Genomic DNA, 27,692 nt, shown 5'->3' with positions numbered 1-27,692 from the left:
ATGAGTTAGGCACAGAGAGGTTGGGTCGTGACCAGGTCACATAGCAGAGCTTAGACTCTCTGGCTCCTGACTCTGAGCTCTTGGGCATGAGGCCTAAGGGTGTTATATGCACTGGCTCAGAAGGAACTAGGACAGCCTGCTGTGGTCAGCAGTGGTGGGAGAGGTGCAGGATGTCTCTGAGCCTCACCTGGAGAGGAAAAGTGGAGACGCACTGGCCACCTTCCTCCGGTGAATGTCCACAGCTCTAAGGATTTCCCCAAATGAGGTGTTCCCTGCTCAGTAACACAAAGCACAGTGATGTTGATGATAGCAGACACTGTCATTATTCACAATGATCATGCCTATTAAAATGCACATTAGGTGCCGCTGGGGGACTGATGGGATTGTTTTCATTAGCACTCAGTCATTGTGGAAAAATACTGGGGCTGAAGGTGAGTTTGGCCTCTGAGCCCACATAAAGGAGAGCCTCCCTGGATACCAGACAGAAGGCCCTGTCCCTGCCAGCAGGGAGCCAAGCGTCCAACATGGGCCTCCCTGTGCACTAGGCTATATGTTAGAAGGTTTTCCACAGGTTTTCTTCCCACCAGACCAGGTGCTAGTGTAAACTTCCACAAGGCTGGCAGCCTCAGCCATCACATCAGCCAAGTGATGACTGTACCTGTGGCTGAAACCCTACTGGCCACCAGAAGCTTCTGAGGCTGGGAGTGAGTGACTGCTCTTCTGTCCTCCCAAGGACGATAATTGTCCATCAAAGTCACATACCATGACATCTTGGGAATCAGTATGATTGGCCATCTCTCTCCCCAGTTATATTATAACTATTATTAGAAACTGCAGTAAGCTTTCAATAAGAGCCATAGCTTATGCCAGGCATGGTACTCAGCACTCCACATACAATCTGTCATAGAATCCTTATGACTTCCCTTTCCAGTAGAAATCAGTGCCTTCACTGTAGGAGTGAAAAAATTGAGGCTCAAAGAAGGTGAGCAATTTGCTCAGAGCCCCAGAACTAAAAGGCAGCAAAGGTAAGATTCAGTCCAATCATCCTGGCCCCAAAACCCATACTCTTACCTACTGTCCAGAGAGTGCCCTGCGTCAGGTCTCAAAACTCACCTCAAATCACTACGCTCATTTTCCCCCAAGGAAGTTGATAAACCTTTCTCCATAAAAAGAATCAAGGTCATTCCCAAACTCAGGCCCCTGACCACAGGCTCTTAGCAAGTCCTTCCTGTGGGCCAACTGCACAAAACAAGAGACAGACGAAACATCCTGGCTACCTGGAAAAGCTGATCATCTGGGGAAGACATGGCAATGTGAACAATTACTACCTCTCCACTTAAGTTCTCCCACTGGATTTTGGCAGCCCAGGGACAGTGTTCAGCCCTCAGATGTGTTTTATGTGGCAGTAAGTGATGCTCCATATTGTGCGCTGATGGCTTTAATTAATTGTCAGCACTTTAGAAGTCAGGCCCCGCATATCCTTGCAAAATAAGCAGAAGAATGGGAGCACTGGCTGGGACTCAGGTGTGCCCACCACCACCACAGCCTTGGCTTGCCCTCTCCAGTCCCCTGTCCCCCATCCCTCTCCAATACTCTGCAACATCGTGACAAAATGCTGGTCCCCTCCACCTGCTTAGACCAGCCAACTTGGCTACCTTCAGTGGGCCCGTGACTGCTAAGAGCAGCAAGTATTCATCCCCAAAACAGGGTTATCTGAAGGCCCCTCCAACTCCCACACACATGGTGGTGGAGGTAGAGAATGACCTAGCATCCTCGCTGCTTAGCACGCTAAGGCTGCACAGCCCGGCGAGCCAAGCCTCAGCTCTGGGGCGGGCTGCATTTGCTCCCCTCACCTTCCTGCTGGTTCCTAAGCTCAGGAAGATAGGACCACACCTTTACCTTCTTGTATTTACAGTAACTAGAAGAATGTTCTAATTCATTCTCACTAGGCCAGAAACTCTGAGTCTATGCACAGCAAGCCAGAACATTCTGTCCTGCATGTTAAGAACCACCCAGCTTTGGGAAGCTGACACATACAGCATTCTGGTCAATAAAACTGACGTACCTTAAGGTACAGTTCTATCTATCATGACCTGATAAAGAACCCATAGTGAGCCAAGATCACAGCCTTGGAAGAGAGTTCTCTTTCTCAAATACTGCCATTCTTAAGAGTCTCTTTCCATGAGAATAATCTTGAGGTCTCCAGAAAACTGAAAATGACATTGTATACCATAAAGAGGGGGAACAACAATAAGAATTAAAACAAATAACTAGATAGTGAAATCATCACCAACCACTTCTGCTTCAGATGAGCCCTGGACTGTCCATCTGCACATTTATGGCTGCCTTTTCTAAGTCTCCACTTGGATCCAGCCATTATCAGAACACAGATGGGAGGAGAATGTGCCAGCACAGTAAGGCTATAGAATTGTGATGAGGCGGGGACACGGATTCTCCCGGAGGCAGATTCCTCAAACTGTTGGTCTACTGCCTGCAGAAACCTTCAAACAAAGGAAGCAAACCACCCAGGTGACAAATAGAAGGGTTCTCATGTCGGCAACCAGAGGCAACTAGTTTGAAGTTCCTCACCTGTCCAAAACACTCCCCAGTGACTGAGCACCCTGACAACTTTCCCACAGCAAAGTGTGAAAACACATTGCTATCAGCCAAGGAAAACATTCCACATGGCCCTGGCCACAGTCCATTGCAGTAGAATCTGAACAAACAGAGAAGCAGCCACATCAGTTACAGTCTCAGGCTGACTGAGACTCAGTTGGAGGGTTAGGAGTGGGGGGATGAGTTCCTGTGGGTACATGCGCCACTGAATATGGGTTTACTTTCATCTCAACAGCCAGCGGGTGGGGAAGGAGGGACTGATTGATGTGGCATCACGCACAACCACAGGTCTGGAGAAAGTGTGTGTCTCCAGACCTGCCTGGGTCTGCCTCCATCTAGAGCAGATAGGGTCACAAGTCAGGATAACGTAGTTAAAGGTGTGAATTTGGAAAGCCAGACCTGGGCTAAAATTCAGCTGAGTCTCTTATACAAATAACTTAGCCCCATTAAGCCTCAATTTCTTTGTGTACAAAATGGGAGTGCTAGCACTTTATAGGCTCGTAATGAGGACTCAGTGACAATAAACAGAGAAAGCAATGCTGTCCAGGACAAGGGCCATTAGACATGTGGGGCAGTTTATATTAATTGATTTAATTAAGATTTAGCTTCTTAGTTGCACTGGCCACGTTTTAAGCACTTAGCACCACCAGGTGGCCTGTAGCTCACATAAGGATGGTTTCTGTCATCATCACTAAAAGTTGTAGGAGGGAGCACTAGAGAACCCCAAGACCAGTTCCCACGACAGTGTCAAAGGAAGTGTTTGCTACCACAGCTGCCGTGGGCACAATTACTGGCCCATCAGCACCACTGTCCCGGTCACCGTGGCTCAGTGGTCCTGCAGAGGGTAAGGTGTGCCATGCAGTCCTTAGCCTGGAGCTGCAAAAGAAGCTCTGCTTCCACTCCCTTCTCCCCAGCTGCAGCCTAGAGAGATGATCACACTGGGTGAATCTAACTCTTGAGAGGTCAAGAACTGGTTGGCCCAACACAACATGTTCTTACACCCAGAGTGCCCACTTCCATCCTGGCTCTGTGGGATTGTTCGTGTTACAGGCAAGTTTGTATAAAGCTTATTTTTAAAATAGATAATGGATTGTTGTTATCTCTAAATTTAATCTTATCTGTAAAACATTTCTAAAACTATTTCAAACTTAAGTCCTGGACCCTCGCACTTTATCTGGGAACCGATATCAAAAGACTTGGCTAATAATCCGGGTGTTAGTCTCCAGCCTAAGAGTATATCACTACAAGTAAAGATAACATTTCAAGAGCACTAAAAATATCCACATCCGTTTCGCTACACTTATAGCACCTACGTAGCTCTTCTTTGTGTCGGGTACTGCTTACTGCACTGTGGAAGATACTAATTCATTTAATGCTCATAACTATGAGCTGGATCTTATTATTATTATATTTTAAAGATGCAGAATCTGTGGCACAGAGAAGTTAAGTAACTTGCTCCAGGCCATACAGGCTGTCTGTGCCATGTGGAGCCTACCTCTGGGACTCTGTCCTTGGGACATAATCTCAAACACAAACAAAGACATGTGCACAAAGTTAATATCTGGCATTACTTATATCACAGCTGTTTATGGTCTGAATGGTAAGAACTTGGTAAAGTAACTGAAGTACATAAATTAGTGTGCAACTGTTTAAAATGACTTTTACAGAGTCTTTAATGGGATCGTAAAATAGTGAAGAGATCTTTTATGAGAAGTTGGTACAAAATTGTAAAAAATAACTATGTTTAAAACTACATAGAACCAGTATGGAAGGGAAGTGTTTGGACTGCCACTTGGAGTCGGAGAGCAATGATTTGAGCTTCTTTTTTTCTTTTTCTTTCTGACGTATTTACTTTCCAGTTTGCTTAGAAGCATTCATTTTCTAGTTGGGGAAAATCTGTCTTAAGGCAAAAGCAAAGTGCAGAACACAGCTCTACATGCACGACTGTATTTCTCAGCATTTGAAAAAGGCACCATAAACCAAGTGAAATGGAAGACTTAGGGAAGACTCAAAAGCTCTCCACAGGAGAGAAAGGTGTCTTCTAGGCAGTTAAATTTTTAATGTTAAAATAGGCCTATAGCTGCAGTGTTTGCACCTAAGAATGATGCGCACACAACCTTCAGACTTAATCAGCAAAGAAGTGAAAAGCCTCCAGGGCCCGCTGGCCGAAGCACTTGCCTTTTAAAATCCCCGGCCTCCCTGGGTCCTTTTGCAGCTCTTGACCCTTCCTTTTCTTCCTCTTGTACTGTTTCTTCTTTGTCCTATTGTGGGGCATCAACCTGAATGTGGTTCTGGAGCCTCAGTTTCAGAATTACAAAGGCAAGACAGCGTGGCAGACCCTTGTGTTAGACAAATGACTGTCATGGGCCCTCCAAACCCTCTCTAGACATGAAATGGAATGGTCAGTGATACATGAAAATGTTCAGTAACAAGCTCCCATTCCCCCTTTGAAAAGTAGCTGCTATTTGTTCAGACTTCTTTCTTAAATTGAGGGGAAGCAACAGCTCCCATTTCTCTAGCATCCGATGTGCAAGGCCTATTTTATAACCACTACCCGGGGAAAATATTGAGGTGAGGGAGGAGAAAGAGGAATCGGCAGATTTGAGACTTGCTGGCTCTGAGTTCTGTGCTCTTGGATGGTAGTGCCGCCCCTGCAGCTTTCAGGCCTGGCTGCCTGCTAGTAAGTGCCTGGTGCCCAGATCAATTAGGTGAGCATACTCAGGGGTGTGGCCTTGGGCCTGGCTGTTTCCAGAGCTTCCTGGGTGATTCCAGTGTGCAGCTGGGTAAGAACCGGTGCCTGACTCAGGTAAAGGAGAGGACGGTACTGAGTCATATGTGACTCATTTGTAGCCAGGTAAAGTGCCTCTTCTTCCTCTTTGGGTAACTCGTACCTAAAATAATCAACATCATTAAACCTACTATTAGTAGAAGCTTGGGAACTTTTTTAAAGAAAAGATATCATCAAACCCTTTTTCTTTCCTCCCCATAAAGAGCAACGAAGTAGGATATTTTGTAGCACCAGGCCCTGCCCTGCAGGAAGGAACCAGGAGAGTGGGAAGAGAGGAGACAGATATGGTCATGTGGGGGTTCAAAGATGGACAGGGAAAAGCCGTTGAAGGAGCTATGGGAAAATGAATGGATTGGTGACTGGACAGAGAAATGAGTGTGTAAGTACACATTTTTGAAGAATGTGGTCTTGAAGTGGAGTCTGAGGAGAAGTATAGTAAGGCCAAGAGAAAACAGGAGCTGAGAGGGGCAAGTGTGGACAACCCCTCATTCGTTCTGCGGGCGCAGAACGTCCTGGGTGCCTGTGTGCTGGGCATGTGTTAGGTGCAGCACTTAGGCTTAGTACTGAGCTTGCTGGGTATGGAGTGACATAACTTGGTGGAGGATAAAGCAGAGAGGAGATTAGGTTCCTGCAGAGAGGGTGTGTCATACAGAGGAAACTCACAACTCAGGCCTGGCTCTGGAAGGCAGAGTATTGTCAGTGCAGGTTAAAACCCCGGGGATGGGCTGGAGGGACACTTGCCCAGTGTTAGACACTGACAGCTTAGAAGTCTGTGTGCCTGGGCCAATTGCTAATCACCTCCCTGCTGCCTGAGTCAGGTCTGCTGTCACTTTCTCCTGAGAGGCCAAAGGCCATCATGCCAACTGGATGACCTGTTTCTCTACTTTTGCCTTTAGGAAGTTTTATTAAAATTACACCAAACCAAACGAGCAATACAAATGGGTCACACACCTGTAATCCTAGCTACTCAAGACACGGCAGTAGGAAGATTACAAATTCAAGACCAGCTTGGGCAATTTAGACTTTGTATCAAAATTAAAAAAAACAAAAGGACTAGAAAACAGGTCAGCACTTGCTGGATATAATCCCCAGAACTATGAGGTAAATAAAAACAAGAAACACCTGCCCCTATCTTATTGTTCTGAGCTGTGAGAGTGAGTTTGTGTTGTTATTCAGATTTTGGTGATCTAAATTCTTCTTCAGCAGAAGCCTTCTACTAGACGCCCACCACCTACCCCCTCCCCTCCATGGTCCAGGCCCTGTCCTCCATAGCCTTTCCATAGAGAACCATCCAGGCCATTTTCCACCCCACTTGAGCCCTCTCAGCTTCCTTACTTCCTGAACACTGCAAACCCTGTGTACCTTGCTTAGTTAAAACTCTCAAATGTCTTTGCCCTTTCAAGAGTGGAGGCTAAACCAAAAGCCAAATTTGATCAAGAGTTTGCTCTTCAAGCTCCCAGCCCAGTCTTGACCTACCATGTGGTCACAGCAGCCCAGTGAGTGGGAGTGAGCCCAGACGCAGCAGACCTGGTCCAAACCCTTCTAAGTCCCTAGAAGGACAAGCACAAGGCAGACAAAGACTTGATTTTTCATGCAGTGACTAAATGAGAAAGCATACATCAAATATAAAACCCTTTACCAAAAGCAAGTGCATGAATTTAAAATAACAACTACATTTAAATAAGATAGAGAAGGCTTGTACACCTCTTATATCCCAATCTGTGATCTCTAGCAAGTGGCTTCAAGCACTTTTGTTGTTTCTAGGACCCAGTGGTCTAGTACTAACACAAGTATGATGGCCCTGTGGCCGGCCTGGCACAGAGGCAGGTGCCCAGGACTGTCCATTCCCTTTAGTTTTTCTTGTTCTTCAAAGGTCTTTTAATCCATAAGTGACACTTACAGTTGGCTAATCAAAAGATAAAATGTTTAAAGACAAAAGTTACTTTTCATTGCCATATAGAGGAGAGACAAAACTTCCAAGTCCAGCCTGGAATATGGGGCTGCCCCTCAAGAAAGCCCCTAAAAGTGACAAGGAAATATTTTCAGTAACAATAAAAAGGGACCAGTGTGTAAGCCAACTATCATCTGTTGAAAAGAATCATGTGCTTAGGGCTAGGGATATAACTCAGTGGCATAGCACCTGTCTGGCAAGTGTGAGGTCGTGAGTTCGATTCCTGATACCAAAAAATTAAAAGTAAAATAAAAAAAACTATAAGAATCATGTGTTTGGAGTAGGGGGAAGATGCCTGTAGAAGGAGATGCTCAGCATTTTATCATGGCTGGGACACATCCTGGAGAATCAGCAGGTGAAAAGTCACTCTGCATGGCAGGGAGCCATATTGCTGTGAGTGAAACCAGAGAAACTCAGAGTGGCGTTATTAACATTGCTGACAACACATGCACCAGCACACATGTGGACTACACGCACATGCATGCATGACCTTGCTGGTGTCCTCACTAACCCTGTAGAAGAGGGGCTGTTGAATGTGATGTCACCAAGATTCCAGTCCTGCGGTGACAAGGCAGTAGTCCTGGGTCCTTTACCCATTACCCCTGCCCAGGTTATACCCTACTCGGGATATTCCCTGCATACTTGGATACTTGCAGGACTAACTAAGCTTGATGAGGAATGTTAACAAAAAAAAGCTAAGAACGTCCTGTGTCTTACTACTATAGCATGTTTACTCCCATCAGAAATTTTCAATATACTACATTTGGCTTGAAAATAACCTGGAACTTTATGAACTGCCAAAATGAAGGTTTTTGTCATAGACACCTTTGCTGCAATTATTCCCTGCAAGAATTGGCAGAGTAATCACGAAGTGATTCACAGCACCCTTCATCCCCAGGGAAATTGGTTTCCTTCCTCTCTGCAAGCAGTGCCTGTGGCAGGGGAGGGGGATTATTTTACAACGTTGTCTGCCTTAGCAGGGGCTGGACGGGCTCTGACTCCCCATGGCCTGGCCCTCGATGAACAGAGGAAAAGACCTTGTTTTGGGAGCACACTGACATTCCTTTCTTCCCAGCTGCCATTCTGGGTACGTCGGTGCACGCTGTGAACACGCAGATCTCCTGGCCGTGGTGGCCGCCAGTCAGAAGAAGCAGGCCATCACCGCCTTGGTGGTGGTCTCCGTCGTGGCCCTGGCTGTCCTCATCATCGCATGTGTGCTGATACAGTGAGTATTTGCTGCCCCTCAGGTCAGATGATCTGCCCGCCTGCCCCAGCAGGGACATGGGCAGCAGGCCCTCATACCAGAGCCATCTCAGCATGGCTGGTGGCTGTGAAGTGTGAACAGTGTCAGCAAAGCTAAGAGGAACTTTGATGACTCTTGGCACAGTGTAGCAGCCAAGCTGTGTCAAGGCCTGGTGCATCCTGGACAGGGCCCCACCCGTGGGTGTGTACACTCCTGGAAGCCACTGTCAAACCGAAGGCATGCGCCCCCTCCGCAGTTGGGCTTAGAAGCTTCAAAATAGTGATGAAATGGGCTGGTATTCCAGACACAACTGCAGACAGCTCCCAGCCTCCTTTGGACAGTAGCAGAAGCACTTTTATCTGCAGAAGGAATTTTGTACGTTCTAAAGTCACATCAAGGACCCCTGCTAGGGACCTATTAGCACCACTCTGCATGGAATTTCCTCTCTCTCTGCTACTCTGCTGTCCTTTATCCCCCAAAATCCATCTACTGTGTTGTATCCTCCAGGAAGCTGTTCTGAGTCTCAGACCAAGGAAGACCTTTTCAGGAGGGTCTTAGCCCATTTCCATCTTGCCTCATGTCTACTAGCATTATGCAGTGTCAGAGCCTCTGGGAAGACAGTGTTGTGTTCCTAGCACCAGGATAGATTTATCCCCTGGAGACATCTAGAGTCCATGTCACGGAGAGACTCCCAGAGGGTTTATTCCTCACTGGACAAGTACAAGGCATCCATAGGTCAGCTAAAGGCCATCGGTCAGCTCAGTGAAGGTCAAATCAGTAGAGAGGATAAGTGGATGGCTGGACTAAGTAGTTAAATGCCAACGCCAGAAGCCAGGCTTTAGCCCTTTGGGGTTGTCTAGGTTCACACAGACAAATGAAAGGCCGTCCTGTTGGTTTGTCAGTCCCTGTTATGGAGACATCTAAAGCACACACTACTGGTTCTGACGAAAACTTAAGTGCTGCTTAGAACCCTAGCCGTGACAGTAGTCACAGCTTCTCTTGGACCAAGCCAACACTAAGTGGGAAGGGTTGAGGTTGGAACCAGGAGACATTTTCTTCCTCCTTAAGTGAGTTCCACCCCACTTGCAGGCACCTTAGGAAAGCGTGTTTGCAGGGATTGGAAAAGCAGTGTTGGCTCAGGCTGGGGCACAGTCCCAGCTCTGCCCCCTCACAGAGACCTTTTCTGAGAGAATGGAATCCACCTACAGGGCCATTGGCCTCACTTATGATGGCCAGGTAACTTTATGTACTCACCTGCACTTCTGTGGCACTATTTTTCATAACCAAGGGGGTCCCAGATCCTCAAAAACAAGGCTGGGGACCACTTGGACCTCCTCAAAAGGACTTGAAAGTTAATTTTGCCAGGCACAATCTAGATGCCTGGACAACAGCATCTCTTATTCCTCAGAAAGCAGTCAGTCCAGCTTCTCCTCTTGCGCCTGCCAGACTAAGCCTCTTCAGGCTGCTGGTTGCTGGGCATGGGGCCCTGCTGAGTTGCACAGTCTAGGATGGCACCAGCTCCTCTCATGCCAGAGGGATCTACAGGCCTTGACTCCAATGTCCTTGGACACTCCTGGCTGAGAAGTGACCAGGGCATGCCTACCTGGCTAGTGGCTACAAGAAAGTGTTGTTGATGGGTCTGGAATTAAGATCTTTCGATTCTTCTAGTGTGGGATAAGCAGGTCCCAGCCCAAACTCTGTAAGTTAGGAGGGCCCCAGGTCCTAGTAGACCCAACAGCTTTAGCCTCTCATTCTGTACCTGTGACTGAGCAGGTTAGACAAGAAGATCTCAGGATCCCTTCTCAGCACTGCTGCCCAAAGATTCAAAGGCTTAGTAACTTTTCAAGCTCCATGTGTCAGGGTAGGGTGGAAAATGAGGAGTTGGGGTAGAGACCATGAATGCTACCTAGCACCAGGAGAGGCATAGCCCTTAGCTTGTCTTTGGACCTGGACTGTGGCTGCAACAGATATACATATGTTAAGGTTTGAATGAGTGGGAATGACGTCTTTCCTGATATCAGCTGCAATTGTCTCCAGGTGGTTAATGTTTCTTAGTTCTTCTTTTGGGTTCTGTGGTTGTTTTTCCTAACTGAAAACTGCTCATTGCTGCCCAGAGGGGAACAGGAATCCTCTTAATCCTGTCACTTCCCAACTCCAGGTAACATAAGATTAGCAAAACTCAGTTCAGTCCTCAAAACAGGATTCAGAACCCTTGTGTTGACTCATTCTTGTGTGAATGAACTCAGCACATCCAACTTTTCTCCCCTGCAGGCTGATACCTGATGAATGAACTCTTGATTCCTCACAGCCCCACACAACCAGAGGGAGCTGCTTAGTTTCAGTCCTCGTAGTTGTTAAGACTATGTTTGCATTTCTAGAGTTATGAACTGGTTCTTGATAGAAAAGGAGGTGGGTGGGTGGCCAGTCCCCTCTCTCAGCCAGGGAAGCAGAAACCAGGTGACTTAGTAACTCTAGAGTAAAAATGGTGCTGGTACTTTAGAGCACCAACAGGTGCTATTGTTGGTGGCCAGAATCTGCCCCAAAGGGCCACTCCTCTGCAAGGACCTCAGCTACAAACCTGAGAGGCCCTGTGGAAAGGCTGCTTGGGACACCAGAGCCACCCAGACAGGACTTCCTGCCAGGCTGCCCTGCCCTGCTCCATCTCAGATGGTCTTCCCTGGGTCTTTACAGCTGCTGCCAGGTCCGGAAGCACTGTGAGTGGTGCCGTGCTCTCATCTGCAGGCATGAGAAACCCAGCGCCCTGCTGAAGGGAAGAACCTCCTGCTGCCACTCAGAAACAGGTAAGTGTGGCTTCAAAGTGCTAGGAGCCTTTTCTTCCTTGGAAGGCAGTACTGGGTAGAGAAAATGAGCCCCTCCTCCAAGACAGGGCCCAAGTTCCAGGACAATGAGGCCAGAAGGAGAAGAAAAGGAGAGGTGGTTTTATTCTACCAGGTCAGGTTTGACTCATCCTAAGATGTAGAAGGGAGTTGTTTTCTTCTTGCTGATGGCTGTATGACCTTTGACACTTCACTTAACATCATACTCGGTTTTCTTTTTAAATGATTATGTTCAAATCAGATGAGTACTGGCATAACACACGTAGCATAGTGCAATGATGGTGAACGTTGTAAAGCTTTCAGTGATAACAAGCAGCCCACTGCAGCCTGTGTGGCATAGGTCTGCCACCACTGGGGTAGTGTATCCCAGATTGTAGAAAGATACTCGCTGTCTTCCCTGAAGAAAGACATGTCCCCTTTTCCATTGGTCAGTGGAAGAGTTTGGCTTATAAAAGACCTCTACGAACCCTCAAGGATTTTAGATCCAATGATTTTCATTAAGTTTAACATTGTTTTATGAATTTCACCAAGATCCGTGAAGGAGATGGACATCTGGATATAGAACCAAACTGGCAGCTTTGAAATCAGTGAATACTGGGCCCCAGAGCTGAATAATCCCTTTATCTGAAAAATCTCACCCATATCAACAAGCTATCCTGGGATATACTTTTGTCCAAGAGAACCCATCATAACTTAAATTTTCTTTTGAGGAAGTATAGGATCAGGAGACAATCACCGAAGGCTAACCTACCTGAATTAGGCAGGAGCTGGCATCCAGAAGCTCTATACTGCTTGGAGAGAAGAGGGAGATCTGTGACTGGGAGGCCAGATACTCCTGTGGGGTTACTTAATCATTGTGGTGATCTGCTTGTAGGGAGCTGGAGGTCTAACAGCACCATTTGTTTATGTGTTTCAAGAATGACAGTGGTTGGACAAAAGCACTACTTTAGATTTAGGAAGCCCACAGCTCTTAGAACAGGCACCCATTATGACCCATTATGAAGGCCGTAAGGGGAGGATGATTCTTGAGTGATGCGGGTAAATAGCTGCCTAAAGGTTTGCTCGGGTCCCACTATGAGTTGATAGGGAGAAAAGGATGAGAAACAGAACCTCAGAAGGCCCCACTTTTCTCTTTTGCTACCTTGAAGGATCCGGTATAAAGCTAACAAAGATAAACATTTTTTCTGTTATCACCAGGAGAAAACTATTTAAATATTTTAACAAAGTCTGTACCAAAGCATTTGTCTGAATCTCAGCAGAATCACTTGGGTGAAATTTTTTGTTAATGTCACTTCTATCCCCATACTGAGAAGTTGACTTCGAGAGGGAATGGGTCTGGCCTTGCCAAGATGACCACCAAGACTGTACCCCCTCTCCCTGAGATGATGCATGCCTGCTACAGCCTCACAGACTGCCAGGAAGGCCTGCCAGGCCTAAAGGATGGGTGAACTAGTGTTCATTCATGAGCCCTGACAGAGATGTAATTCCCCCCTGGGCCTCTCCACACCTCAGAGGAACTATGGCCAGGATCAAAGCAGACACATGTCCTGGCTGAGCTTGACTCAGGAGCTAAGAATTATGTCCATGCTGCCTTAACATTTAAGCCACAAGGAGCCCCTGAGGGCTCACTTACTGAAAAATAATTGGTCCAGTCTTATAACAGCCTTAGGAGAAGCTGTGCTAATACCAAGCCCTAGACCAACTCCTGAGCTGCCCACAGCCACGCTTTGCAGGGAGATCTGGTCATAAGCGAGGTTGACACCTGGCTACAACAGGGTGCATCCTCCCTCCTCATCCCTCTTTTCCTCTATAGCCTCTTTTACTTTTCATCAGCCTTCTGGTGTCCTCTGGCACTGACCCTACAATTGGCAGAAGTTCCTGCCTCTGAGGTTGCACAAGCAGAATTGGAATTTGGGTGTAACTGCCCAAAAGAAACTGGTGATATTGGCTGATGCCATCTCCAAATCTTTGTCCCAAGCTCTTTTACCCAGCGTGGCAGGAGTCCGGCCTACAATACCTAACCAGTTTTTCTTTTCTCCCAGTGGTCTGAAGAGCCAGAGGACGAATCGGCCAGGTAGACCATGGCAGCCAATGAAGCAAGGCCTTCTTTAGGAAAGCACCACCAGGATGCCCAGGACGGGCCAGCAGACCTTTCCTCAGCTGCCCATCCTCACCTTGCAGCATTTCGTCTTGTGTGGGCCTTCAGAACTTTGTCAGAATTCTGTCTGCTTGGGGTTATCTGGTGTGCGCTAGAGAAGACATCCACGGACCACAATCTGAAGACTGGTAGAACAGGAACTGCGAAGGGGTGGCCTTCCTGTTAGCCTTCGTCAGGTGTGTCGGGCGGTATCTGAGTTCGGGTGTGTGCAGTTGCCTCCTGCCAGCCGTGGATCCAGGCTATATTTCTTCTTGATAGGCCACCTCCCCACGAAAGAATCCTGCCTAATTCCAGAGATTCTGTAGTTGTTGCTGTTTTGTCTCATCTGTTTATCAGTGTCGGAAGCAAAGAAGGAAAAATGGCTTATTGCTACATGAAGTCATTGAGTGTCGAAGGAGCCCTGTCCTCAGACCACCAGACCCTCAACAAACCTGACATCTTCCATGGACACGCGACGTTGAAGACCTCCCACGTTGTTGCCACCTTCAAAGACAATTTCTTATTTATTAGATGGATAATGGTTTTATTTTTAATCCTTTAAGTCAATGTAAAAAGCACACACCCCTTCCGACATATACTCTGATGATGTATGTGTTGCTGGCTGAAAACTTGGACTGATTAGAAACGACTGGCTTGTTTAAGACAGCTAAGACTAGAGGCCATGGGAATGGAACCGAAAGGTGGTTCCGATAGGAGCAGGGATCAGAGCTTGGAGGTCATGCCATCAAAAACACAAAGCAAGTGAATGCCCTGATACATTCTGCTAGAAAAAAACACAACGCATACTCTACTGCTTGGTAACTAAAGGATTAACTTCCTTGTGACCCAGCCTGGGCATTAGCAGCCAGCCATGGGCATTTCAGGCTGAATCTATGAAAGGGGACCAATTCTCTGTTTCCATTTTGTTGCTTGGTTGGTTATTGCTTTATTTTTAAAGGAGAAATTCAAGTTTCCTATTTATTTTTAAGTGTTAAGAGAACTATTCCAGTGGGGTGTTTTTTTTTTTTCCTTTTCATTCATAATGCTGGTTTTATGAACAAAAACACTAACAAGCCGCTCACTTTTCCCTCAGAAGGAGTAGAAATTGTTCTCCTGAGCACTTGAGAACACTCTAACCTGCTGGGCCAGCCTGTGGAAAGCAGTGGGTCCCTCCAAATGATCAGCTGGGAGTTCAACCTCCAGAACTTTCATTAAAAGTTGGAAGCAGAATGGCAGTGAAATAATATATAAAATATTTATGTGAAGAAACTACTCACTAATATTTGAGAAGTGAAAGACTTCCACCTTGTAGCCCTTCTGTGTGTCTAATTTATCATGCCTTGGAAGGGTATTTGACATGTCAAGTTGACTTTTACTGGAAAATGTTGTCATGCCCCTAATTTGTCTTCCCTAATCTATTTCTATGAATTTCTAGTTTTTACAACTAAGGCTGTGATTTCACCTGTGGCTTAGCTTTGGCATTTATTCAGTGGTGCCAAACCAGAAGTATCAAATGCAAAAATTGGGTCTGTTCAGCCCCAGCCCCTAACAATGCAGCTGACATAGCTCCAGGTTTTTAAACTATTAAAGAAAATAGGTGCAAGTTTGGACACCTTAGGTCAATCCTGTAGCAGCAGGTATTTGAGCCGAGGCTTGGCTAAAGTCTCTTGCTCCGGTACCAATCAGTTGACACTGGTTTTAGACACTAGTATGCAGTCAGCTTTCTTATCAGAGCCCCCTAAAGTCACAGATTCTGCCTTAGGCCAGTGAAAGTGGAGGAGCATCACTTGTTTTTAACTTGAATTTATCTTTTTTTCTTTAAGACAATCTTTTCTGGCTTCAGATGCCTACAGAGGTCTGACTGCTTTTAAGAGTGTAAATTGATATGAAAATGTGTTGTGGGGCTTTCTTCACCGCGTGGATAGAAGATCTGCATCCACCTAAAAATGTTATCTGTAATTGGCATCCAAGAAACTTCGCATAGGTGCAAGAAAATCAAACTGGACAGATGGTAGAAGCAAAGGTTCCCTGTGAGGACCCCAGATTTAGTGTCTGCGAATTCTTTGGTTCTGGGGTTCAGCTGCTTGCAGCTGTTGGGGTCCCTTCCCTTGTGTCTGTATATTCACTGAACCCAAATGTTTGCCCTTTAGAAGTACCATCTGGATTAATCCTTGCAGACCAGCAGGTCTGAAGCTGGGTTGAGGTGGACTTGGTTGAATCATTGTCCATGACTAAAGATATAATAGCCTTATTTTTTATAATTTCTCTTATGGAAATCAAATGAAGACAAGCACTGGTTATAAAAATGCTCTTTTTAGGCTTAAAGTGCATCTTGTAATCCATCTCTGCAAAATCTGTGTTTCCTTGCCCTTTAGATAAAGTGTTTCCTGATTAGGGAACTGTTCCAGGGACCTGACCTGCTAAGCAGTGAGGCAGTGGATAATGTAACAATTTCCAGAATGTAAGTGTCCCACAAAAGACCCCATTTGAAAAATGACTTTTCATGAAGACCTCTAAGCCTTTAATAGGGCCTGCATCTCTCCCCTGCCTTACAGGATGTAACACTAAACATACTGACAGGAAACTTTCTACATAGAATGATGTAAGCAGCCAAATGCAACCTGCAAGATAGGGCCCAGCTAGATACATGTGAAAAATCAGGGAGTGAGTTGATCATGTGTCCCAGCAGAAGTGGGTACAGTGGCCCTAAGATCCTTTTTCCTGAGCAAGGACAAGGGAGGGATTGACACTCACCCATGCACATGGATGAGGGAGAAAGATTTGTGATTTTAGAACTTCTTGGGAAGAAATGTTCTTTGCAAGTATAAAAAACTTCCCAGTGTCTCCAAGCCAGTTTCTCAAAGCATGTAAGCTATTGGTGTTTTTCCAGGCAACTTGGCAAGGGATAGACCAGCGATGCTCTAACACTACTCAGGAGGCCTCAACTCCTTAGTAGGTTCTAGGCTTCCTGCTCACCCAGCATGCTCAGCCAAGGGGAGAGAAATGATTGAAAACCCCAGGACCAGGGTACTTCACAAAAACATGTGTTTGTTTTCAGTGTTTTAACGTAAGACGTGTTCTCTGTAGCCACTGATCTTACCAAACTTTTTGAACGATCTGGTAATATACATGCGCGCGCGCACACACACACACACACACACGGAGTACTGAAAAGCAACCCCTCTTCCTACTGTAATAACTTACCAAAATGTTCAACTTTTCATTACCTTTATTATATAAACCTGATGCTTTTTTTAGAACTTATTACTCTGACTTCTGTATATGTTGCACTGAAGTTAATATTTAATGTCTTAATTTATTTTGTGTGGTAAGTTAATTTTGATTTCTGTAATGTGTTAATGTGATTAGCAGCTATTTTCCTTAATATCTGAATTATACTTAAAGAATAGTGAGCAATATAAGATGCAGTCTTTTTCAGAAATACGCGTTGCTGTTCAGTTGTACTGTACCTTGTTTGGAAGGATGAAGGAATGAATTCTTTTTTTTCCTAAATCAAGACTGGAGTTTTTCTTTAATGTAATTAGAATATGGCCGAAACCGATGAATTTTTTCTCTGTGCATTTGTAAAAAATGTAGATAATCTTTTGTAAAATGTGGGAATCCTAAACTTAACCATAGTTGGCTGCTGCCTACTTGAAGAGGTCAAGTTCTCTAGAGTTCTGCCCACTCTTTAAGTATTTAACCTGCTGTATGTTCAACAATTCTAACTGGTGTGTAAGAAAAAAGACAACATACGATCCCTGCCCCCAAAGGAATCAAGATCTGATTAGGAAGAAAGACTGACATGCAGAAAATAATTCTGGACTATTTCTCAGCAAAATTCAAATCATGAAATTTTAAGGTAGAGAGTATATATTAATCTCTGTGATTCGCAAAAGCATATGGTCCCAAATTGGCAGCATCAGTAACCTAGAAATTGCTAGAAATGCAGACCTTCAGGTCCAGACCTATCAGACTCTTAAAAGAGTAGCCCTCTAGGTGATTCTGATAATGCTCAAATTTGGGAACCATTGTGCTGTAGGGCCCAATGAAGGGACAATCTTTGGTGGAGGGCCATGTTTTTAGGAAAAGCTTTAGGGAATCTTTGCAGAGAAAGTAAAGCAGTTTATCCCTTAGGGTTCCAATGTAATAGCCATCTGAGAGTGATGGCTGCGTTTATCTGAATCTTCTCTGCTCCACTTAGGAGAAGGGATAGATAGATAGATAGATAGATAGATAGATAGATAGATAGATAGATGGGCCTACCCATCTCCTGTCATATCCCAGACACGCCTGATCCCCACTGCCCAGTCTATATCTCTAAGCAATTGCCCTAAACCTGTCAGCCCAGTTCCTGGAAACCCATGGTAAATCTTTCTCACCCATGCGTGGGCCTCACATGTGCAACAGACAAGAAGCTCATGGAAAAATAGAGGGTGAAGCGGTGGATATTTGTGGTCCCCAAAGAAGGGTCAAGCTCTTTATAATGAGATATGAGCATGTGGAGCCCATTGTGCAGACCGTAGAGGCCTTAGGGTCAGCCTAATCTACAGAAAGAATGTCCGACTTCTCTGGCCTGCTTCTGTCCTTCAGGAAAACCTTTTCTGACTTGTGGCATTCTCTACCAGTCCCCACACCACTCCCATTTGTTCCAGCTCCTTGATTTCTAGAGCCTTCTCTTGCTGCCTGCCTGCCTGCCAGAACCTGTGTCCAGTGTCTTTCTTGGTCCTAGGTGGTACACTGGACTGTTTGAAGTGAGAACCCATTCTAAGAAAAAGCACCTATGACCACTGAGCACTTTGGATCTTTGAATATTGAGTAAAGCCAGATCTTTCCCCATTTATCAGATGGCTTGCAGTAGACAAATGGAGTCTATGTTTTAGACTGTTTGGGTCCAGTTTTTTTTAATCTAATTGGCCCATGCTTCAAATCCCCATTTTTCCTGACTCTGTGCCTTGGGTCCTTCCTGGCCCAGTGTCAGAACACATGGCTTTGACTGCAGCCTTCCCTCCTCTCTAGCTCATGGATCCTTGCTCTTCAGACACCTGGAATTCCAGTGCCAGCACTCTTCCCTGCCTCCTGAAATGCATGTTTCTCCTAAAACCTCCCTTTTGCATTTGCTGTCTGCAGGACTTGCTACTCACAGAAGGCCCTGAGGTCTCTATCACAGTCTTTTCACCTCCAAAAATAAAGTAACGTGTTCATTGTCACAGACACTGGGTCTCGAGATGCCTGTTCTATTCACATAGTCTCTTCTTTTCAAGGTCAACAAAGAATTCAAATCCATGGGGCTGGATTTTGGGCATCTTTTAAAATCTCGCCAAGTAATTCTAATCCAATCTGTGTTGCCCTCAAGCACACCAAGCCCCAGGAAACAGGTGGCATGGGAGAGGTGTGATGCCTGGAGTTCAGAGTGCCTGGTACGCACCCTGGACATTCCATCCTGGTCCAGCCTTAGTGTGTTCTTTAATATCCACCAGATGTTATCCCCTGAGGAAACACAGCGGCCTCAACCTGCTTTCAAGCAGGTTGGCTAAGACAGAGAAATAAGACAACTCACGAGGTCCTCTAAGTGCCACGTGGCTGGTACTTGAGTCATGCCATGGGCACCACTGCTTTGCACTTAGGCATTAAAAGTATAGTGAATGTTTACACTGAAAGGGAAACAGTGTTGGGGCTGCTCTCTTCAGGGACAGTGGGTGCTTCAGACCTGGCTCACAGCTCTGTGGGTGCTCTGGAGCTACTTCCACAAAATCCTCCACTCCAGATCCCTGTAGGAGGGAGGAGAAGTTGAGAGCCACATGAGAAGCACTCCACTGGCCTGGGGCTGGGCCTTCAGCTGTCGGTCTGCTCTGCATCCTACAGAGAAGCTTTCTGGGAATGTGATGTCCCAGGACAGTGGTGTGAGGGGCCAGCATCACTGAAACCTGTCCTACCAGAACAGAACAAGCAGCTATGCCCCTGAATCCACCACCAGCTTCATAATAAAGCTCCCAACCAGAGTGCAAGCCTTCTGGGTGCAGCGGGAGGAGGGGTTTGCAAGTCCTAGGGTGTGGGTAGCACCGTGTTCCTTCCCAGATGTGTTGCTCTGCAGTGACATTGTCCTGAGACTCCAGCCCTGGTCTATTTAGTGCCTTCTTATTTACCTTACAGAGCTCTTCAGATAAAGCAAAAATCCCACATGCACAGCCTGATTTGGGAATTAAAAAAAAAGACCTAGTGCAATTCCATGTGCCATGAATTTGTTGTCCAACTCAAGGGAAGCTCTGTTGCCCCATCCTCCAAGGACTTTCAATTCAAGGGTTTATTTTTTTAAAAAAGCATGAGGGAGGGGCATTGGGAGAAATACTTCCATAAAGCCAGTAGCAAGTGGGATCATATCCAGAGGTAATGATTCCAGGATGTTATCTCTAAAAGCTGTTAAGGACCCAGAAGAGGCCAACTGTCCTCTGTTGTAGGGAAGCATCTAGTCGGGCCTCATAGTGCAGGGTGAGGAGTCAGAAACTCTCCTTATCAGAGCTACCCCTGACCCCAGCAAAGTGAACAAGCACAGGTGGGTGCCACAGTGTGTGTGTGGGGGGGGGCGATGAAATGGAGCATGAACCAGAAGACCCCTAGAGGCTAGTCCACATCCTGGATCTAACCACTACTTCTTGCCCTGGAGGTTACCCCAGAGCTCCAAGCTCCCAGATCCCCACATAGTGTCCTTCTGAAACATCTTTGTGAACACAGACTTGAGCCTCTAACTTTGTTTTGCTGTGGGTCCTGTGGCCTCCCAGAGCTCCCCGGTGATAGGATGAGGCATCGTTCTGCCCTGTCCACTGCACTTCCCTTCCTTTTCCTGACACTAGAGCCTGAACTGTAATCATCCTCAGGAGAGTCCCATACAAGGACTACATCCTGAGTGAGTTTCAAGGAGGGTTTTGTGTGACTTTCCACATTCCCCAGATGCTAACGTGTGCTAATTATTTGCTCTTCCCAGAGTCACTCTCCTGTTCTCTGTTCCATGCAAAGGTGGCCCCTATGGGCTGCCACCCTGAGGCTCCCTTGCCCCGAGTTCCAGTTCAGCCAGTGGAAGGAGAGACATGGGAAACACAGCCTGATTCCACATTTGCTCCCTGCTCCAGTACTGCATCTCTGGTGGTAACTGGGTTCCCATGACTCGCCCCAAGGCCCCTTCTCTCCAGCACCGACTCTCACCAGGCTTCCTGACCACATTCTTCCACTTTCTCCTTCAGTCCTAGGAGTAGTACTGGCTTCCTACAGTTGGTAGTCTACTCTACCAATCCCCCAACAACCGCTCTTTAATGTCCAGTGATGCTTTACCAAAGTTCACCAACTTCAATAGCTCCAAGAGTAAAGTGGATCCCTGAATTTGAGCAGCTGCTTAATGGAAGCAGGAAAGGCTCTGAGTATGTCTGAATCTGAGGTTGGGAGTGAGCACGGTGATCAGCTGCAGGGCTGGACGCAGACGGTCCCTTCTCTGTCCCAGCCTGTGTTAGATAGCCAGCTTGGGGGCCAGATGGCCAATTTTTTTTTCTCAAGCAGGAAATTTTGACTTCTCCATAAAACATCTTTATTTCTAAATGTATCGCAAGTTTATTAACCATTCTGTGGCTCTAGCAAAATCTGTCTGCAGGTCACCATCCACTAGCAGCTCCTGCTCTCGGGATGTTAGCTCAGTAGGCTCTGCCAGAACCTTTGTGTCTCTGCACCCTGACAGTTTTCTTTGCTGGAAATGACTTTTGCTGATTCTTTGCCTAAGCAAATTTCTGTTCCCTCAAGAATAGAATAATGTTTCTTTTTCTCTCTGAGGTTTCCCAAAGCCCCATGAGAAGATAGCCCCTCCATTCCCAAGGCAGCCAAAGCACTTCATGGAGAATTCTGTTGGTATGCTGGCCTCAGCCTGCTGAACTCTGTTCCTCCATCAATTGGTATGCACCCCAAGTCATCCTGTGCCCCATGTGGTGAGTTTCTCAAGGTCAAGAACATCTGTCCTACATAGCCCAGGCATCAAGGCCAACACCTGAGGTATGCTAGGTAAGGCAATATACAATAAAAAGACCATATATACTGGGATATATTTCTGATCCAGCTGAAGATAGTACATCAAAAGGCAGAAGATGGTGGAAATGAAAATACGGGGCTTTGTTTCAACCAACATGTGCTTCTGGAGGCCCAGCCCCCACACAGTCCTTGGTCATTGATAAGCGCTCCTCACCTGCTAACTATACCTCACCTGCCCAAGCCTTCCAAAGTGAACTCACTCTTACGAAACCCATAGAAACTGAGAGGCACCCCACACCTGTCACAGAACACTAACAAGCCTGCTTCCTCAAGAATGGTCAAATATCTGGGATGGTCAAAGTTGATTACAACAGAGGGAGCTATACAAAGACAATATTACTGTGCCGCATGGAAACAAAATCAATGTGAACTACCCAAATAATATCCTAAGACATTTCTCCAGAACAAAGTCTTTTACTACGAGAGCCACTCTATAAAACTGGTAAAGAAAACTGATCTGCCAAATACACAAATATCATCAGGAGACCACAAGAACCAGAAAAGAAAGGTAAATTGGGCCCCCAGCGTAACACAGTTACTCTCTATGAACAGATCCCAAAGAAAAGGAAAGGGACAAACAATTGGAAAAAATTAAAATTATGATTCTAAAGAGAGGCAATAAAATATAAGCAATTCAGTAAAACAGAAACACATTTCATTATCCCAATGAGAAATTTAGCAAAGAAAAAACCCAAACAGAATTCTTGGAGGTTAAAAAAAACTCGGTAAGTAGGATAGTCACAAGCCTCAATAACAGATTACATCAAACAGAAGAAAGAACTTCAGAATTTGAAGACAAGTATTTTGAAATAGCCCAATCAGAGAAAAAAAGTTTTCAATTAAAAAAGGAAGAAAGACCATTAGACTTACAGATCACCATTAAATGTAAAATATTTGCACTATGAGTTTTCTGAAAGGAGAAAAAGAAAAAAGCATTGAAAACCTACTTTAAAAAATAATCCATGATAACTTGCCAAATACAAACATACAAATCCAAGAAATGCAAAAGATTTCTAATACAGTAGATTTTTTTTATCGGTACCAGGGATCGAACTCATGACTGAGCGCTTGCAAGGCAGGCGTTTATGCCACTGAGCTAAATTCCCAGCCCCTATTACAGTAGATTTGACAAAAATAGATTGTCTCTTAGGCATAGCATAGTCACACCATCAAAAGTCCAAGATAAAAATCTAAGAAGAGAAAAGCATCAAGTCGTATACAAGTTGCATCTAAGGAAACCTCCATTAGATCCAATTTCTCAGGAGAAACTTTACAGCCAAAAACAGATGAGGAGCGGGAGAGAGGGGAGGGACAAGGTGTAGAGAGCAGAGGAGAGGGGAGGGAAGGAAAGGGAAGGAAGGAAAGAGGGGAGGAAGAAGGCCAACTATGAATATTACGCCCAGCAAAGCGATCCTTAAGAAATGAAAGAGAAAATCTTTCCAAGACAAAATAGAGACTTCATCACCACCAGAGTGGCTTTGTAAGAAATACTTAAGAGAATCCTAGATATAGAAGAGAAAGAATAACTGTCAACATGAAAACAGAAAAATAAAACCCATTAGGAGAGTATTTACACAAAAGACTCAAATTTTGTCACTCCAGATAGTTACCCAATCACAAAGATTGATGAGAGGAAGAAAGGAACAAATAATATAAAAAACAGAAAATGTTACTACAGCTATCCATGCATGACAGTGTTTACAGCAGCACAAGTCATAATAGTCAAATCCTAGAATAAGCCATCAACAAATGACTGGATAAAGAGGTTTCTATATGTAGTGAAATACTACTCTATTACAAACGGTAACAGGTTTGAAAGGCAGGAAAATGGATACATTTGAAAAATATAGCGTGGAATGAAATAAGCCAGACATACAACCTTAAATACCATATGTTATCTCTCATTTGAGGCAAAATGCAAAGAGAATAATAAAGGACCAACACCAAGGGACAAGGAGATGGCTGTCTCACAATAGGGAAGTGTTCAAGGGAAAAGCACCGGGGGTAAGAAGGTGGGGTGAGGATAAATAAATAGAATAAAGATACGCCATGTATGGGAACCTAATAACCTCAATTAATGTAAACATTATATGCTACAACATGAGTTAAGATTGTTAATATTGGGGTTGGGGATTTCAGTTGTGAGTTCAATCCCCAGTACCAAAAAAAACAAGATTGTTAATATCAACAAGAATGAAAAATGAGATTAAAAATTGGAAGGGGGGAAGGAATTTTTTTAAAAGCAAAAATGTTAGCAAAATAACAGAAGCAAGCCATTACCTATCAGAGGTAACCTTGAATGTAAGTAGGTTAAATTTCCCAATGAAAACATACAGGCTTAGTGTCTTAATGTCTGAAAGACTCGATGATATACTACCTACAAGAAACTCACTTCAGGGGCTGGGGGTTTAGCTCAGCGGCATAAGCACCTGCCTTGCAAGCAGGCGGTCGTGAGTTCGATCCCCGGTACCGATAAAAATGAAAAAGACAAAAAAAAAAAAAGAAACTCACTTCACTGATAAAGATGCATATAGATTGAAAGTGAAGTAGTAGAAAAAACTATTCTACACAAATGAAACAGAAACAAACAGAATTAGCAATACTTACATCAGATAAAATAACTGGCTTTAAAAAAAAAAAAAACCTGTAGCAAGAGGTAAAGAATCTCTCAAACGCAGTTAAGAGACAAATCCAACAAAAGGATACAACACTTGTAAATATCCAACACAGAAGCCCAGCATCACATCAAGTAAACATGATCAGATCTTGAAAGAGAGCTACACGCAATACAATTCTAGTTGTGGATTTCAACACTACATTTTATCAATGGAAAAACTATTATGACAAAAAATCAATAAAGAAGGGGCTGGGGATTTAGCTCAGCAGCATAAGCATCTGCCTTGCAAGCGCGCAGTCGTGAGTTCGATTCCTGGTACCCATAAAAAAATATATAAATAAATAAATAATCAATAAAGAAACATGAATTCAACCATAGTGTAGATCAAAGGAATCTAACAGACATTTACAGAACATTTCACTCACAGAGTACAAATTCTTATCAGCACGTGGAACATTCTCCAGGATAGGCCATATGTTAGCCCACAAAATAAGTCTCAAAAATATTTTAAAAATTAAAATCATATCATATGTCTTTTCTGACCACAACAAAAAAAAAGGGGGGGGGGAGGGAAGTAAAAAGAACTGAGATGTGGTATATACATGTACCAACTTTCCAAGATAAATATAATCATTATGTACTGAAAATATGTACTAGTAAAAATTTGTTTTTAAAAGTCAGTAAGAAAGGGATGGGGAAGAGCTCAGTGGCACAGTGCCTGCCTGGCAAGTGTGAGATCATGAGTTTGATTCCTGGTACTCAAAAGAAAGAAAAAGTCAACAAGAGAGCTGGGCATGGTGGCACACTGTTGTAATACCAGTATTCAGGAGGCTGAGACAAGAGGATTGCCACAAATTCAAGGTCACCTTGGGCTACATGGTGTGTCCAGGCCAGCCTGAACTAAATGCAAGACCTTGTCTCAAAAAAAAGAAGAAAGAAAGAAAGTAGAAAAAGAAAAAGAAAAGAAACCAACAAAAGGGAGTTTTAGAAATTGCATAATTACATAATAAACATACTCTTAATGGCCAATGGAGAAATTGAAAGGGAAAATTTTAAACTTTTAAACTTCTTGAAATAAATAAAAATGAACACATGACCATAATACAGCAAAAGCAATGCTAACAAATGTGAAGCAGTAAGTATCTACATCAAAATGAAAATAGAAAGATTCTAAAATAAACAGCTCAATGATAAAACTCCAGAATCTTCAAAACAAGAGAAAATCAAATCCAAAAATTTAAAAGAAAAGAAATAACAAAGGTCAGAGAATAAATTTTTTAAGTGGAGAATTTAAAAAACAAAAGAGCAACAAATTAAAAGATAATTTTTAAAAAGATAAACAAATTTGACAAACATTTAGCTAAATTACACAAGAAAGAGAAAAGACACAAATAAAACCAGAGACAAAAAAAAAAGACACCTAGAACCCAAAAATGCAAAGTGTCATTGGTAACTATCAACAACTACATAGCTACAAATTAGATCACCCAAAGAAATAGGAATGTTTCTGGACACATAAAATGTACCCAAATAGAAACCATGGAAAACTTGAACAGACTAATACCAAGTAACAGTACCGAATCAATAATACAGTTTCCCAACAAAGAAGAATACAGGACAGATGGCTCACTGCTGAATTTTACCAGGCTTTTAATCCCAATTCTTCTCACATGATTAAAAACTTCTTCCAAATTCATTTTATGACACTTCTATAACCCTCATACCAAAACCAGCCATGGCATAACAAAGAAAGGAAAATACAAACTAAGATACTTGATTAACATAGGTACAAAACAACTCAATTCAACAAAATACTAGCAAATTAAATCAAATATTGGATAAAAATACTATGCCCCATGATCAAGTGAGATTTATTTCAGCAATACAGGTGCATAACATGCACTCAACATATGCAAATGTATAAATGTAATAGATGACATCAAAGTACAAAAACCACACTTGAAAAGCATTTGATAAAATTCAACTTCTATTCATGATAAAAATTCTCAATAAGATTGGCATAGTGGCACATGCCTGTAATCCCAGCACTCAGGAAGCTGAATCAGGAGGATCACTGGGAGTTGTAGGCCAGCCGGGACTAAAAATAAGTTCAAGGTCAGCCTGAACTGCATAGTGAAACCCTGTCTTAAAAATGTTTTTTAAAAAACAAAATAGGTATGGAAATAATACACCTTAACACAGTAAAGGCTGTGTATGACAAACTTACGGACAGCATCATACTAAATCAGGAAAAGTGGAAACCATTTTTCCCTAAGAAAATAAATAAGCAGTGTTATCCACTTTCTCCACCCTTCTTCAACATTTAATGAACACCTTAGCCATAGCAATAAGGCAAGAAAAAGAATAAAAGACATTCATCTAGGAAATCAAGGCAAAGTATCCTTCTTTGCAAATAACATGATTTTATTTTTTTAATGTTTACAATTCTCCACTTTTATTTTAAAAAACAAAAAGGATAAAGACTATGATACAGAATTTCAAAACAAAATAATAGGAGATCAGCAGTGGTTAACATAGTAAGAGTTATCTTCAAAGTAGTTGCTCAGATTACAAGATATAGGCATGAAAAATGATCAAGCAATGAAAGCATAAACTGTTCTTTTTGATGAATTGATAAAGATTAAAAAACCCAAAGACTCCACCAAAAAAACTTGTTAGAACTTTTTAATTTTTTCTTTTTATTGGTACATTTTAGGTGAATATAATGATCCAATTTATCACAGAATATTTGTACCTGTACATGATATATCTTGTTTCTTTTTTCCCCATTCCTGTACACTTCCTTCAAACCCTCTTCCTCTCCTCATGTACAAAAGCTTTGTTTCCATTTTCTCTTTCTAGTCTCTTTTTATCTTGTCCCTTCCTTCCTTTTTCCCCTCCTTCTCCCTTATTCCCCTTCTCATTAGAACATTTTCTTCCATTTCCCAATATCCATTATATATTTTGGTCCTTATTTACATTTTTGGTTTCTCAAACCAGAGAAATAATGTGGTATGTAAACATGTGTGTCTCATTTATTTCACTTAAGGATATGGCCTCAGGTGCATTCATTTAGCTAGAAATGTCTCAAGCTTTCCTTCTTTATGGCTGAGTAGTATTCTATTGTATAAAAAAATTTACCCACTCACTGGTTGACAGGCATTTGGGCTCTTTCCAAGATTTAGCTACTACAAACTGTGCCACTATAAACATGGATGTACATATGTTTCTGTGGTATAATGCTTTTAATTCTTTTGGGAAGATACACAGAAAGAGAATAGCTGCATCGAGTAGTACTCATAGTTTTAGATTTTTGAGGAATCTTCACAATGATTTCCACAGTTGTTGCCCCAGTCTACACTCCCAAAAACAGTGTAGGAATATTTATTCTTCCCCATAGCCCCACGAGCATTCGTTATTGGCTGATTTCTTGATA

The 27,692-nt window shown here is 43.8% G+C and overlaps 1 protein-coding gene and 1 pseudogene across 1 annotated transcript in view; both read left to right on the top strand.

Annotated features, from left to right (window-relative positions):
- The window catches only part of Tgfa (transforming growth factor alpha), an 89,708-nt gene extending 72,623 nt beyond the window's left edge, over positions 1 to 17,085 (top strand). Inside the window, exons 5-7 of the mRNA XM_063230424.1 lie at positions 8,431 to 8,580; positions 11,290 to 11,399; positions 13,478 to 17,085. Coding sequence (XP_063086494.1) covers positions 8,431 to 8,580; positions 11,290 to 11,399; positions 13,478 to 13,485 — 268 coding nt within the window. The 3' untranslated portion in view covers positions 13,486 to 17,085. The remainder of the gene's footprint in view (positions 1 to 8,430; positions 8,581 to 11,289; positions 11,400 to 13,477) is intronic.
- The window catches only part of LOC100718583 (putative elongation factor 1-alpha-like 3), a 39,471-nt pseudogene continuing 25,295 nt past the window's right edge, over positions 13,517 to 27,692 (top strand).

The sequence above is a fragment of the Cavia porcellus genome, unplaced genomic scaffold (genome assembly GCF_034190915.1).
Source record: "Cavia porcellus strain 051 isolate PalLab524CR breed Dunkin Hartley unplaced genomic scaffold, mCavPor4.1 scaffold_18, whole genome shotgun sequence".
Lineage (NCBI taxonomy): Eukaryota > Metazoa > Chordata > Mammalia > Rodentia > Caviidae > Cavia > Cavia porcellus.
The sequence above is the reverse complement of the archived record's forward strand: the minus strand, read 5'-3'. Positions and strand labels throughout refer to the sequence as shown.